This window comes from Lissotriton vulgaris, unplaced genomic scaffold (assembly GCF_964263255.1).
Source record: "Lissotriton vulgaris unplaced genomic scaffold, aLisVul1.2 SCAFFOLD_836, whole genome shotgun sequence".
Classification (NCBI taxonomy): domain Eukaryota; kingdom Metazoa; phylum Chordata; class Amphibia; order Caudata; family Salamandridae; genus Lissotriton; species Lissotriton vulgaris.
Genome location: NW_028241934.1, coordinates 283,179 through 299,800, shown reverse-complemented (window position 1 = coordinate 299,800; position 16,622 = coordinate 283,179). Strand labels below are relative to the sequence as shown.

Genomic DNA, 16,622 nt, shown 5'->3' with positions numbered 1-16,622 from the left:
GGACCTATTGCCTGGACAATCATGTGTCAGTACAGGCAGAGTACTTACCGGGCCAGTCCAATCAGGTGGCGGACTGGCATTCCAGATATCTGCGAGATTTCAGTGAGTGGAAGCTGGATGTTCCGGTTTTTCAATGGTTGAACGACCTCTGGGGTCCTTTCTCGATCAACCTCTTTGCCTCGCGGTTGGACCACCAACTTCCGAGGTTCTTCAGTTGGAGGCAGGATCCGGTGGCGGAAGCCACGGACGCGTTTCTTCAAGACTGGAGTCGGGAGTCTCCTTATGCGTTCCCTCCCTTCTCCATGATAACGAGAACGGCGGCTCAGCTTCGCCGTCAGAAAGGGGAGCTGGTCTTAGTGACACCATTCTGGAGGTCTCAAGTGTGGTTTCCGGTTCTACTGGAACTTTCTTGGGATTTTCCAATCCTACTCCCCCAGTTTCCTCACCTGCTTCTCAGTCCAAATCAGGAGCCCCATCACCTCCTCGTGCAGGGTTCTCTCCACCTCATGGTATGGAGGCTTTCAGGAGACGCTGGTCGCTCCCAGGGCTTTCGCGACCGGCTCAAGGACTTTTGTCCAAGCCTGGGCTCCCAGTACGTCGAAACGCTACAAATCCGCTTGGACTAAGTGGGTACGTTGGTGTCTTCGACACGGTCTGGATCCCTTGGTCGCCGGAGTGGTTCCCATCCTGAACTTTCTAGCGGAATTGGCTACGGCGGGTTTGGCATGTCGCACACTTAATGCCATGCGTTCAGCGATTTCTGCTGCGCATTTGCCGGTGAACGGTTCCCCAGTGGGTGAACATCCTTTTGTGTGCAGACTTTTACGAGGTGTCCGGTTGTCCTTGCCGCCGGAACCTCGTTACTCCGTCCTCTGGGACGTGAATGTGGTGTTGAACTTGTTTCTCTCCTGGCAGGCTAATAGATACTTGTCTTTAAAGGAGCTTTCGGCCAAGTTGGCCATGATGTTATGCTTGGTGTCGTGTCGCAGAGTGTCAGATGTTCGAGCTCTGGATGTGTCCGCACGGGTGTTTTCGCCTGAGGGCGTCACCTTTACGGTTGGCCGCCGTACGAAATCTGGCTCCAGAACTATTACGTATCCTGCTTTTGTGGATGTTCCAAAATTATGTGTTGTGAACTGTTTGAAAGCGTATGAAGACATGACTTGGGATCTACGCCCTCCGGGCGAACGTCAGTTGTTGATTGCCTTGCGAAAGCCACACCATGCAGTCTCTTCCCCCACCATTGCCAGGTGGGTGCGCTGGGTCATGCAGGAAGCGGGCATCGATACTAAGCGTTTTGGGGCTCATTCTGCCAGAGGGGCCATGGCCTATAAGGCGTTTGCAGTAGGTGCACGTTTGGAAGACTTGATGCGTGCAGCGGATTGGTCTTCAGAGTCCACTTTTAAGAAGTTTTACTTCAAGCCAGTGGTGGACATTGCCCATTTGGTGGTGAGTAAGCTTTAAACTAGCATAATCCGAGCCTCCGGTCCTGCCATAGAATCGAAATTTGCCTAGCTAGTGTGACGGTAAGTTTCAATTCTATTAAGGACACGGAGGCGAGGATTATCCCACCCAGATCATCCACAAGTGACGTCCCACCCGTATGTCAGTAAGTACGTAGGTTTCCAGTTTTGGTGCTGTTATATTCATGCCTGCTGTTGTCCATGCTTATATTGCTGACATGCATCTAGTTGTGCATCTCTGACGCGGTTGTATGTTTCCTAGGTAATGAAGGTGCCAAGCAGGACCAGTAAAGATGAAGCGTAATTCGCGAAGAAAGAGGAAGGACAGAGAGAGGGGACTGCTTATCTAAGGATAATGGACACTGTGAAAGGACTACCCTCGGATCCTTACAAGTTGGAGGGCTGGGACTTGTAGTTAAAGTCTTAGACATTTGCACTATATTGATGTTATTTGTTGGTTTTTTCTAGAGTTTTTCTTGAAACCGATAATGATGTTCCAATAAGAGCTTTTCTTGGGCTGCTGTGCGTTTTGTATTTTAATAAATGGCAGAGAAAGAAAAGCATAATCCTCGCCTCCGTGCCCTTAATAGAATTGAAACTTACCGTCACACTAGCTAGGTAAATTTTGATTCCACATCTCTCTTTCAATGCAACGAAGTGAGAATTTGCCATTGAATCTATGCAGAAAACAACTCTTTACAACCATTCTAACAAATAGATTGTCTTCACATCCAACAGAAGACTCTGGTTTAAGTACCCAAACACTTAGCATACATACTTTGGAAAACACTGCAACTGGTTTTTCACAGTCCCGTGGATTAAATTTATGAATCCCACATTCCAGCTGAACAGAAAACTCAAAAATCTTCTTCCCTGGTAATGAAATCACAGAACATATTACATTAATATTTTTTATTATAAATCACACTTGTGAAAGATGTACATTTTGCTTCATACTATTGCTAGGAATTCAGCAAACTACCTATAGTTTGTATTCATAAAGCAGATTTTTTCTTCACAACCAATATGCAAGTATGCCACAAATAAATGATCCCCACCTCCGCCAAAAGCTATTTAACATGCCAACAATGAGTACCTACATTCTCAAATTTCCTCATCTGTACCTACTGAAACACATTTTGCGCATTTAGGTCTTCTTTTATTCTTTTTATATACAATCTGCATGCCTTCCTTATAAAAAACAATTTTGAAATCATTTCAACAACAGGCGTACATTACAAACAAATTTCAAGATGTATATGCAATGCAGAGAATCCTGAGAGAGAGAGAGAATTATCTAAACTATATTTAGTCGAGGACTCTGGTAACTTCATCAAATACTTTTCTGTTTAGCTAAGAGTGTACCGCTTTACTCACATGAAATAGAGATTAACAAGTGGGCAACTTGAGTAAGAAACTGGTAACATTTATTATTAACAATTTAACCTCATAGATGCTATTAAACATTCCTCCCCAGTGCTGCGCTGTCCATTGGAACTAGTGCTGAATGGACGTCCAATGGTCGTGCGCAGCACTGGGGAGGTAGTGCTGCCGTCGGCCAATGCACCGAGGCAGCACTTAAGGGGTTAAAATAGTGGTCTTATGATGCCGCCCCACCCCCCGGCGCGCAGGGATGCTGTGGCAAAAAGTTTTACGGATCTAGGCTCACGCCTGGGGATTATCCTACGTGAGGGAATCTGCGTCTAGTAGTCTCTATCAGATATGTGAAGTTCAACACCTCATCCTACATCTCTCTACATACAAGCAATGCACTTCCAAATATTACTAGACTGGCCTCATTTAACAACTGTAGTACTGAATTAATATGATGCCGGAGGATATTGCCTCATAAAAGGTTGTGTGGACATGCACAGTCAAAAACTCTGCAGATATGCATTGCAATGTCTGAACCTCTACAGGAGGGTTGGAGGTCTCAAGTGCCTTAGAGGTGTAGAATGCTGGCCCTATATACTGAGTTTTCAAAAGCCCATACAACCATTAGCTGCATTAAATCATGGCCCTAGAGAGGCCAGCAAGTCTGTGGTCCTTTAAAGGACTAACCATGTGTGATGTATCAATTGCACTCACACAGTTAAATACATGCGCCCCCCTTGTTTTTTGCCAGTGTAAATTTGTGGCCTGCTTCAGGGTTTTATGGATGGGTTACTCTAGCACAAACATGAGGGACATCCCATCCGCATTATATTGCAAGCCAACTACAATAAGACAGATAGCACACCCATCACATTTGTGATGGAGTAACCCATCCGCTAAATTCTAAATCAGGTCCTCAGTTGTCAACATGCTCAAAAACAGGGGAGAGTGGACCAGTAAGATGTGGAAGGGTGAGCAAGCTGCTCCAATATAAAGGCGATTAATATGCTGTGGTAGCTGCTTCTGACAAAATATAAACTGTTGCAGCTACTGACAGGGCAAGGCACTGAACAAGCTGCTGTAACTATCTCGAACAAGGAGAAATCACTCAATAACTGCAGGTACCGATAATACTGTATACTGAATGACCGTTGTAAGTACAGTAAGTGCCATTGAATTAACGTACGATAAGACAGTACTGAAAGGGCGTCTGTTTCTGTAATGGGGTGTGAAACTAAATGCTGCCATTGGCAGAAATAAGCTGCACAAACTAGGTCCGGTTACAGGCACATACAATTCACCCCTCATTGCACCAAGAGATTGCCACTTCAGAAGCTGGTTAATTGCAGCAATGTATAGATGAGAAGAGGGTGGGGAGAATCAAGCATAATCATACCTTATTTTGTTCAGGAAATATACACTCAAAAACTCAATATTACCAGACTGTTGTATTCTGTAAATGAGCTTTCAAAAAGTGATATCTAGCAAATAGTTAATAGATTATAAAATCTCTCCTACTTTAACAAATTTTAAACAAATGTGGTTTATTAGAACCAGGTTAAAGAAAGGTAGAACAGAATTACCACTATTCACACAAAAATTTTACTCTGGTGTGCGTTTTAATGCACAGAGTCTGGGCCAACACATTTCTGTACTATTCTTTTCCCCCCTCAAACTACCACCCACAAAAACATTATCTCACGCTTAAAATAACTGGAATCTCTTGCAAAACTTGTCCTTTCCACATGAGCTGGGAATGCAGACATTAATTTGGACACGTGTAGCACAGAAACAAAGTCTTTTACTAAAACGTCTTCCTTCCTGTTTGATTTAGAAATTGAAACAATCTGAACAAGCACTGGCATAGTCAACAGGTCTGATGCTGACAGCCAGCCTTTTGAAGCTTATTTCGATGTGTCCTAGTGTCTGTAAAACTTACGTTTTGAGCAACTGCAGGGCATTTGCCAATATACAAAATAGGCATTGGCTAAAAATCAAAAATATATTTTGGGCTCACAAAGCACACGTTGTCATAGTAATCCCGGGTACAGGAGGGAACTATTTTGTGTGGATGTGCTCTTTGTGAAAGAATAGAATACCATCACTCACAGTGAAGTTAGTCAATGGCTAAAGGGGGCCAACTCACTGGTCAAAGCTGTAGGCTGTAGAGGGTGGAAGAAATGTGAAGGACAAAGCAACAGACCAATGGATGAAGAGGACTGCCTGTAAGCACCTATAAGGAGGTATTCTGCACATATATAGAGATTCTGTTTTTATATGGTATGTGTATGTATTATGTATGTGGCATGATTGTCTGTGCAGGATCAGGGTGAAAGGTTTACCAGGGATAAAATGTAAACTGCTATTGTTTATTTACAACTGCTTAAGTAATACAAATGTTTACCATTTAAAATGTTAAAAGCAATCTTCTTGTTTCTCTATTGACAACATGTGCTGTTGAGATTTAAAAATTATTTTTTTTTAAAGGAAATCAAAACATTTGGCTAGAATATATTGAGGGGACATTAGCTGAATGCAAAACATATGCAAATCACTGAAGAAAATCTGAATGAAAACTTTGATGATTGAAGCTTTGAGAACATCTGCTGTGTGCCTTTTTGCAGGCATTATGATTGTGCACAACGTGGTGTCATCTACAAATATTTACATATGATGAAAAACATTTGGTTATATGCATTCCGATGGACATATTGTAAAAAAGAAATTAAAGGACAACAAACCTCTTCTTTTTTGACGTGGTTTATATTCATGAAGCACTGCTGAAGCAAGTCTTTTACTTCATTACTCTCCAAGCTGTTATAATCAAACACAAAAAGCGCCTGGTGGAGGTGCCAAAGACGTCCCAAATCAGCCCCCTATATAACAGAGCAAATGAAGCAAACAGTAAACATTGTGAAAACTTACAGGAAGTGTGTCCACATTTTTGCTAATTCATACATGGTTCCACCAGGTCATTCAGATGTAATATTTAATAACGTAGTGTTTCAAGCAAATCTAATTGCCATTCATGGATCACAGGCTCATTCTCCCAATTCATACCGCGCCAAGCAGTGCATAGTGACAAATAACCAAAAGCCTCGCAGAGGGGGCCTGAAGTCCAACGTTGAAGATTTTGTGAATAGACATTCATGGTGATACACAATGGGTTATATTAACTTCCATGAATTGTCCTTTCATCACATTTTGGACGTGCTTTCTGGTTAAACCATCCTTCTCTATGCCCCATCGCGCTCTTATAGTGATTTCCCTCTGCCAGCTCATGCTGGCCAATAGAAGTAATGCAGTTTTGTGGTTCTTAGTTTTGTTGTTCTTGTCCAGAATTATACAATTTGTATTCCGTTATTCACCTATCCTTGCTGACAAAGCTTTACAGGCATACGCCCCAGCGTGGCTAAGTTTTCACATGCCAGTTGGCACTCTCCCAATACAGATTTTCAGGGGTTCTAGGTACAAGCAAAGTACGCCACCACATAATGCACGAAATGTCAGTCTCTCACCTTGGTTCGGGCTTCCAATTCTCTTACGAATTGTTTTTTATATTGTAAGCAGCTACTGCAGCCAGTTATTCAGTTTGTCTCATCAACAACAGTTGTTTGGAGGGCAACTAAGTAAAATTTTGCAAGGGAAAGGAAATCAGTCAAGGAACTGTTAGAATAAGAAAAGCTGGAGTTCCTTTGTGAAGGAGTAAACAAAGGGTGAGGACACGGTATGGCGGAAGATGGTTCAAGAGGTGTGGAGCACATCCTCAAAAGAAGTACTGAGGAATTTCTGCTTCCTGAATATATGGATATCTTAGCTACCAAGGGGGCAGATCATTTGTTTCTGGGACACGTATATGGGAGAACGTTTGTGCACCACATTATGAGTCAGACAAGCAGAATTGTAAAGAACGTCTGACCTTGAAGCCATACCTACACCACAGACATTTGTACAGCACTATAAACATGAAAGTATCCAAGTGCTTGAAAAAACCTCAGTACTTAGCTAGTTGTTTACAAGCAAGTGAATAGCTTTGATCAAAGCGAAGCCAATTAAATGTTGTTTGTTTTTTTGCACTAGTGTGATCTGATCACAGATATTATAATGTGTATTTGTAAAGCAGACGCTCACCCAAGGGTATCTTGGCGCTGAATAACAGATGGTTGATGTTACCCAACTCAATGGTACTCATTTTAGCGACCTCAGAAGGATGAAAGGCTGAATGGTCCCGCCAGGATTTGAACTTGTGACCATGAGAGCGAACACAAGCCCACACAGTGGACGTATCAGTCCACTAAGCCAACAGACCCTGCCTAATTCGAGACACAAATGCAATTGTAAACCACCTACAAGCAATCAGTGTCTGGATTGCAGTCATATTAAAGGGTTTACACTATAAAAGCTTGTGTGGGTGGAGGGTTTGTAGTTAGAACGGTGAGAGGGGGCTAATGAGCATGAGGAAAAATGTACCCGGACCTTCGGTTTTCTATGTGGTTTTTTAAAGTAAAGTGGATTAAGACATCAAGTTTCCCTTCTGCTGCTGAATAGTACACAAATGACTAAACATGCCACTTAAGAAAAAGAGAACAAGCATTGGCATAGCCAATAGGTCACGCCTTTGGGACCTTATAAGTGTTTAGCCATGCAACAGTTCGTGTTGTTGCACCAAGGATATTCTGCTGCATAACTAAATAGTTATAGGGTCCAAAAAGAGAGACCTATTGGCTATGCCAATGCTTGTTTGTTGTTGCTGTTTTGTTTAAGTTGCCAGATCTACAATAGCTGGACATGGTTTCTGTTAACAGTTCTTTGCAACAAATGAACTTGTTTTTATTGCTCTGAATGTTCTTTCCATTCTGTTTGTAGGAAGCAGTCATTCCCAGGGGTGTGGGGGCTGCCTATGCGCCGAACTTGCAGCATGACTCACTCACACAGAAGTTCATGCACTGCACCTGCATACTCAGCATGGTTTAAGGAAACTCGACCCACTCCCTCCCAGGCATCAAACACATATTTACCAAGAAACTCTAAGAAGAGCCTGCCTGCTGCACTGACGGCTGGTGGTATGTGTGTGCCTGGTGAAACCGTGCACTGACGGCTGGTGGTGTGTGCGCGCCCGGTGAAAGAATGCACTGACAGATATTGGTGTGTGTACCCGGCGGAAGCGTGCACTGACGGCTGGTGGTGTGTGTGCCTGGTGGAAGCGTACACCGACGACTGATGGTGTGTGTGCCTGGTGGAAATGTGCACTGACGGCTGGTGGTGTGTGTGCCTGGTGGTGAAGCGTGCACCGACGGCTGGTGGTGTGTGTGCCTGGTGGTGAAGCGTGCACGGACTGCTGGTGGTGTGTGCCTTGTGGAAGTGTGCACTGACGGCTGGTGGTGTGTGTGCCTGGTGGAGATGTGCACTGACGGCTGGTGGTGTGTGTGCCAGGTGGAAGCGTGCAGTGAAGGCTGGTGGTGTGTGTGCCTGGTGGAAGAGTGCACTCACCGCTGGTGGTGTGTATGCCTGGTGGAAGTGTGCCTAGTGGAAGCGTGCACTGACGGCTGGTGGTGTGCGCGCCTGGTGGAAGTGTGCACTGGCGGCTGGTGGTGTGTGTGCCTGTTGAAAACGTTCACTGAGGGCTGGTGGTGTGTGTGCCTAGTGGAAGCGTGCACTGATGGCTGGTGGTGTGTGTGCCTGGTGGAAGAGTGCACTGACGGCTGGTGGTGTGTTTGCCAGGTGGAAGCGTGCACCAACGGCTGGTGGTGTGTGTGCCTGGTGGTGAAGCGTGCACCGACGGCTGGTGGTGTGTGTGCCTGGTGGTGAAGCGTGCACCGACGGCTGGTGGCGTGTGTGCCTGGTGGTGAAGAGTGCACTGACGGCTGGTGGTGTGTGTGCCTGGTGGTGAAGCGTGCACCGACGGCTGGTGGTGTGTGTGCCTGGTGGTGAAGCGTGCACCGACTGCTGGTGGTGTGTGCCTTGTGGAAGTGTGCACTGACGGCTGGTGGTGTGTGTGCCTGGTGGAGATGTGCACTGACGGCTGGTGGTGTATGTGCCTGGTGGAAACGTGCACTGACGGCTGGTGGTGTGTGTGTGCCTGGTGGAAGCGTGCACTGACGGCTGGAGGTGTGTGTGCCTTGTGGAAGCGTGCACTGACTGATGGTGTGTGTGTGCCTGGTGGAAATGTGCACTGACGGCTGGTGGTGTATGTGCCTGGTGGAAACGTGCACTCACGGTTGGTGGTGTGTGTGCCTGGTGAAAGCGTGCACTGATGGCTGGAGGTGTGTGTGCCTGGTTGAAGCATGCACTGACGGCTGGTGGTGTGTGTGAATGGTGGAAGTGTGCATGGACGGCTGGTGGTGTGTGTGCCTGGTGGAAGAGTGCACTGACGGCTGGTGGTGTGTGTGCCTGGTGGAAGCGTGCACTGACGGCTGGTGGTGTGTGTGACTGGTGGAAGCATGCACTGACGGCTGGTAGTGTGTGTGGCTGGTGAAAGCATGCACTGACAACTGATGGTGTGTGTGCCTGGTGGAAGCAGGAGCATTCACAGCATAGAAGAGACCAAATGAAACCGACGAAGAGGGAGGGGGAGTGCGAGAAGAGGAGCCTGATTACAGCAATAAAAACACAGATGGTAGCTGTGCACGCGCTCGTGAACGCAAGCTTGAGGCCAGCAAAAGCCTCTGGTGGCACTTTTAAAAACCACTAACTAAATGTCTCGAAGAGACAGCATACGCGGTCTCAGGCGAGACCTAAAAATGTGTTAATTACATGGGATAAATGTGGATTCCTAGCATAATCTAATACAGCAAACTGGAGTGTTCAAGTGGTCTCAAAGGGCAACTACTTCAAGATGTGTCACTAATCCTATACACAAGAAAACTCGAAAACAAGTTTGCTAATTCACAAAACAGAAGCCGATGGCTTGTAAACATTTCACACCTTTAACTCGATAAACCTGGGAAAGCAGTGATCACATTTTTAACCAGTTATTCATATAACAGCATGTTTTCTGCCACTGTAAGAAAGCACTTTGGAGAGTGCAGGTATAAAACAAATATATATATTTTTCACTTTGCAACCGGGAACATGCAAGTTCCCTGCATAGGTCTCCAAATGTTGCCTTTGTACAAAACGCGACCTACAAAACGTGTTTGCTTGAACCGCTGACTACATGCATAATTCCACATTATGCAAGTTGACAAATCTAGACTAGCACATAATAAAAATTACACAAATTCCTCTGAACATTTATATCAATCTCCTTTCTTTAACAAGACTCAGACTTTTAGGCTTCAGTACAACTCGAAGTTGTAGAGCAGGCCTGAAGCTTTACGATTCACGATTCTTCTTTCTCCTTTAACTAAACACGATTGATGCATTTGGACACTACCAAATTCTTCAACTAGCTCTATACAAATGCCACCTGCAGCTCAATTCATATAACATAACCAATATAAACATATAATGAACACAAGAGATCTACTTAGCCACAACATACCGTGCTATTTTCTGTAAGGCTTTTCTTTAACAGCATGACAAAAGCGGTTTTCCCCATTTCTTCCTTCCCAGCCAATCCTTTCTCCCACCAGACCACACACAGATGCTGGATCGCCTGCTCAAGGGCTCCTTCAGCTTTTGGTAAAACCTGTAAAATACCTTTAAAAAAAACCTTAACGTTATTGATGCAATACAATTTGTTTTATAATCAAACATGCTTTATTGAAAGTCATTTACAAAGAGCGCACGGGCAGTCTATGGTGGCGAGTCAGACTGCAAACTTATGGAAAACGTAGGTAATGCATAACACATAGAAATCTCCTTGCCAAGAGTATATACTTCATATTGTTGAGTCTACCTGGGCTTAGATGAGTGGAAAATGAAACTCTCCATCATCCCAGGGTGTCACTCTACTTATTAAGGGGGATGCATGGTGACAACAGGGTGGTGACAGCACCCAGAACTGGGATGATACGAGTTCTGGACTTCTATGTTGGATATGAAAAAACGATTCAGAAAAGGGGGTGGTGATGAACAGTGTCTGAATTAAGCAGACCACTCTTACCCAGTCCAAAGATCAGGGCATGATCCATCACCGTTATTTAGCTCACTGCACCATCCCTTGCTCATTGCACCATCAGGATTCAAGCAAGCCGGGCCGACGGCGGCTGAAATGCCAGAAACCGGTCCCCGGAAGCTTGTTTCCTTCCCAGTGTAAGAATTGGCTTGGTAGTTTGGTTTGCCCTGTTCCCATCATGCACTGGGACAGGAACAGACTAATTTGCATATAGCCAGGTTCTGAGCTGGGATGGTGCAGTGAGCTAAAAAACGGTGTTGGATCTAGCCCTGATCTCTTGACTGGGTGAGAGTATTCCGCTTGATTCGGAGACTCTGTCCATCACCACCCCTTGTTGTTGGATATGAAAAACGGCATCCTTTCAAAATAGAGGACGGTGAGAGAAGGCATCAGCAAATAATAGGAAAAGATCTGTATGGAACTAAAGATGGGAATGGGCTCTGCTGTGGTGTCCACAAGGGTGTCCCAGTTGTGGATTCTACCCTTAGTGATAGGGAGGAGAAATTAATGCATGAAAGAAAGATGCAGTGCTTAATTTGTAAAAACGCAAGTGTCAGGGCCCAGGGTATAGCACAGGAGGTCAATGCAGCTGGTACTATCAAATACTAACCATCACACAATACAACTGTGACAGTCTGGGCTATTTCAGGTCACCTCAAGCAGTAAAGATGACCTGGACCTGCTAGTTTTATTATTTTTGTGAAGCACACAGAAAAGTGAGGTGGGCCTAATATTAGGAAGCCAGGCTGAAAATGTGTAGACATGATGATAAACTGAGAGACGACCTTGAGGTCTGGGGAGAGCTTCTTGCTGATTCTTTAGACTAGATAGCTTTCCACCAACCCTCACCAGCCGGGAATGAGGACTCTTCCGACTCCATCACTGCTTAAACGATTTATAGGAAATAACCATGCCGTGTTTGAATCCAATGTGTTGGTACCCACTTTTTAATACAGTTTTACCATCTTATTTAAATGTCTCTATTAAAGATATGCTTGTGCAATTCATGTTTTTTCTCAGCAACATTTTTCTTGATGGCACTTGTTGACAGTCACTTGTTACTGTACTTATAAAATGTAAACACCCAAAAAAAGGAAAAAAAAATATTTAGTACCACCATGTGGTGGACCATCATCAATTAGTGCCAGTGTTTAGAAATAAATGCTGGTGCTTGGCACCGGCAAGCAGTTGAGCAAATTAGGCAATAGCTACATCGGTAAATCTAATAGTGACAAAATGGTCTCAGTATTTTCTTTCTCTTTCAGTAACTGCTTAATTCTGATGCCCAGCCCTTAGGATTTCTCCTGAATATTAAAGAACGTAGCTTTTAGAGGGGAGAGAAAGCCTCATTAACGATGATTGCGTAAAAGTGCAAATCACAGACCATTTTGCAGGTGCTAAATCGGAGGGGCTTATCCATGGACGTTTATGAAAAATGGGCATCGCGTCAATGGACGGTCTGCATAGACAAACTACTGGCGTTCATGTGGTAGATATGCACAAAAACATTTGTTTCTCCTCCATTTTCTTTACTCTAAGGGAAATATTTCTCATCTTGGCAGTCCTTACTCTACACCTCCCATTTAATATGGAGATGCACCCTCCCCTATCCTTTCCTTCTCTGAAATGTACTTGCTACAGCTTTTTTGGGTATGTTGTCATGAGTAAACAAGGTGGTGAATCTACGCAAACCAATATTTTGAACGCTTAAATCCTTCAACTTTGTGGTTATTCAGCATATTTTCTCAGCTACCTGAGGAATGCTCATTTTCCAGCACCTATGCTTAATGGCATTGGTATTCCAATCTGTGAGTAGAAATATACACTAATGATTCAGTGTGAGGGAAATTACCCCTGATAATCTTTGGGATATTTTTAACACAAATTCCATGCATATGTCCAGAACACAACATTTTACAGTGGGAAGCCACAATTTGAACACAGATCAAAAATGAGGCAAATTAAGTCACTGTGCAGTCTCTTCTCTACTTATTCCTCCTACTCCCTCTCCTCCTGTAGTTCGTTAATTTCTTCTTTACTTATCCCTTTGCTCCTTCTTCACTTCCACGCTCTTCGAGCAATTTAATATATTGAAAAGGTTGGGGGATATAAAACAACTCGAGACTAGGATTACATCATGGAGGACAACCAAGTACATCTTACCATGTATTATGAGAGCACATTCCATTAGTGCTTCATAGCTCGCATCTTCATCAACCACCGCAACCGAATAAGTAACCACAGTCGTCACTCCATGAAAAACAGCCATGGTTTGTTTCTAGAAGTTACAAAGAAATACAGAGGTTGAAAAACACAAAATGCTATTGAAGTGTTTAATTCAACACTTTATTCCTAATTTCAATTAAATAGTGTACCCTCACTATGTAGACACTTTTTGAATAACCTTCCAAACTGGCTTGTTCAGCATCAATTGTTGCGTAAACATTACAGCCATTAGCACATTTATTTGCAATCTTAATCGAATGTTAACCGACAGAACATAAAAGGGTTTGTCACAAGTACATAGTGAAATAATCCACTGCAGTACAGGTGAAGCAGCCCCTTTCAAATAAGCTATCTACCAACAACCAAAGACTCCCTGTTCCAGAACAAGCAACATAACTGAATTTTACTAGGAGATTCCAAACTCGTTTTAGTAGCTACTTTCTGGCTATTAGTTTGGCAAAAGGTTAGGCAAAATCATATTTTAAAAAAACTGAAGATGCATTTGAGACAGGGGAGCACACATTGAGCAGACTTTTGTATAAGGACATTACACATCACAACACAAATTGCACTTGCCCAACCAAGTGTTCCCATATTCATCCTTACCTTGAAAGGAATTGTCCTTGTTAGGAATGAGAAAGTTCTGTTGCTCGCCAAACATCTTGAAGTAAAATTAAAGGAGCAAGTCCACCATATATGTGTGATGTGAGCATATGTTTTACATTTCTGAAGTGACTATCAATTTTTCATGGTTCAGATTCCTATAATGCAACTGTGTTTCCAACGGATTGGTCTTGAGCATACAACCAGATTACCTTTGATACAAAGATCTGTCGCGCACATTTAATGTAAACTAGCCAGAGCACACCTCACTATCTGTCATACGTACCATCAAGGCTTTTATGAGCTTTAGGTTTGTGGACAACAAAGACTTTTGGTCAAGTCAGAGTAGGATGGAACATGCAGGGCATCAATAACCTGCGGATTTGAATTTCACACGTTACAGTAACACATAGTCGGAATGTCCAATTGCTGTCAGAGTAATAGATTGCTTCTCAGCGGGCTTTGGTGGCGTGCAATCACTTGCACTTTATTTACCTGGGCCATCGTTTGAAGAAATTAGATTACAGTTTTAAACAATTGAGTAAAACAGTGGCACGTATTCATGTGAGAAGAGTGGAGGTTTACCACCATTCTTTTGTGTATTTTATGTCGTTTTTAGGTCTCGGCTAGAAACGCGCGAAGCTCGTTCTCGCCAGAGAACTATAGTGATCGTTTCAGCCGACAAAGTCCGACAAACGGAGACAAGAGCTGTGCACGCGCGCAGCATTGTGAATGGGAGAGGGAGAGATAAGAGCTGGCCACGCGCGCATAGGATTTGGTTGCGCGCGTGAGTCAGTCTCCATTTTAGTTTCGTATCGTTCACGGCGCCAGCGTCTCCGCCGCGCGCCGATAACTGCTCTCTGCCTGGCCGGCTTCACAGAAGGCAGCATGCTTGGAGCCCGTAGGCGCCCCCTGTGCCCCGCTGGCAGATGCGCTGCGCGTGGCACCCGGCGCACAGGGCATTCCTCTCCCTGTCACTGGCTGGTGCGAGCGGCTCTCAGTCCCAGCGCAAGCCCCAAATGTAATGGCAGAGCAATCGAAGACGGTTGGCAGGCTGCCGGGATAGAGACGCCATTGCTGTTTCTTCGTGAAAGTGTGAAAGTGCTGCTCAGGGCGGCGGTGGGCTGCGTGGGGATTTATCTCCGTTAGCTCCCTTGACTGTGTCCGGCCTTCTATCCGTTCTCTCGTTGCCCAGGGGCTTGGTGTAAGCGGCTGCGGACATGGCGTGCGGTGCCACTCTGAAGCGGCCCATGGAGTTCGAGGCCCTGCTTAGCCCCCAGTCCCAGTCCCCTAAGCGCAGGAGGTGCGCCCGCTGCCTGGTTTCCCTGGGGGACATTCCCTGCAGCGGTGCGGTCTGATGTCCCACGGCGAGGAACAGCCTCATGGAACATCACCGCCTCTGCCTTTCGTTGGGGAGAGACGCCTCACCCCAAGTAACTGCAGAGGAGGCTCAGGCCGGGTGGCACAGGGAAAGCAACGACATGGGGGTTATCCAGGGACAGCGATCTGGGTCAACGTGATTGACGGTGGTCTATCAAAGTGGGAGTAGAAAATCAGAATTCAAAAGTAATTTATAGAAATTACCATTACCGCAGAAGAAGCTCGAAATTCCATGTGTGTGTCTTCTATATGAGCAATACTGTTTTGTGGGGTATGAGTGCAGGTCTTCACTGTTGGTTAATATTTTGGTGTGGGTAGGTGCACAGAGAGTTAAGTTTCTGGACGGAAGTATCGGCTGCAGTTGAGCTCGGCACGGGGCTGACGCAGTTATTCACACAGCTCTGATGATGCACCTCGGGCACGGGGCTGACACAGTTATTCACACAGCTCTGATGCACCTCGGGCACGGGGCTGACGCAGTTATTCACACAGCTCTGATGATGCAACTCAGGCACGGAGCTGATGCAGTTATTCACACAGCTCTGATGATGTACCTCAGGCATGGGGCTGACGCGGTTATTCACACAGCTCTGATGATGCACCTCCGGCAGGGGCTCACAGCTGTTATTATTCACACAGCTCTTATGATGCACCTCAGGCACAGGCTGACGCAGTTATTCGCACAGCTCTGATGATGCACCTCAGGCACAGGCTGACGCAGTTATTATTCACACAGCTCTGATGATGCACCTCAGGCACGGGGCTGACAGTTATTATTCACACAGCTCTGATGATGCACCTCAGGCACGGGCCGATGCAGATATTATTCACACAGCTCTGATGATGCACCTCGGTCACGGGGCTGACGCAGTTATTCACACAGTTCTGATAATGCACCTCAGGCAGGTGTTCACAGCTGTTATTATTCACACAACTCTGATGATGCACCTCAGGCGCGGGGCTGACAGTTATTATTCACACAGCTCTGATGATGCAACTCAGGCACGGGCTCACAGCTGTTATTATTCACACAGTTCTGATGATGCACCTCAGGCACGGGCTCACAGCTGTTATTATTCACACAGCTCTGTTGCGCTCTCTAATACTCTTTACTACTCTCCTACTCACTATCACCTTCTCACCCTACTACTTTTTGTGTGTGTGGGTTTAATGCAATAGGTCTCGCATATGCACGCGATGAAGCTATTGGCAATGTAAATGACAATGCCATTTATTTATGATTAAAAAAAAAAAAAGCGCAATGCCAATAGCTCTACCTTTAATGCTGCCGAGACCATTGCATTGTAAATGCTGGTTTGTTATGAGTGTTTTTAGTAACTGTGTAGAATGATTATTTGGTTTTACATGCTTTAACTCCAATTTGAAATACCAACTAGAAAGTGCAAATTTAATCTACGGGTGTTGCGGGCCATCCACCAAAACAAGCCTGCTCTTAATGGAAGACTATTTGAATACTAGAACAATAACATGGCAAAGGAAGAGTAGTTTTATTTCAT

The 16,622-nt window shown here is 44.9% G+C and overlaps 1 protein-coding gene across 1 annotated transcript in view; it reads right to left on the bottom strand.

The window, feature by feature from the left end:
- The window catches only part of LOC147669133 (condensin-2 complex subunit G2-like), a 399,698-nt gene that overhangs the window by 364,157 nt on the left and 18,919 nt on the right, over positions 1-16,622 (bottom strand). The window contains exons 4-7 of the mRNA XM_086948201.1: positions 13,060-13,174; positions 10,321-10,478; positions 5,579-5,713; positions 2,242-2,336 (exon numbers count right to left, since the gene is read on the bottom strand). Coding sequence (XP_086804327.1) covers positions 2,242-2,336; positions 5,579-5,713; positions 10,321-10,478; positions 13,060-13,174 — 503 coding nt within the window. The remainder of the gene's footprint in view (positions 1-2,241; positions 2,337-5,578; positions 5,714-10,320; positions 10,479-13,059; positions 13,175-16,622) is intronic.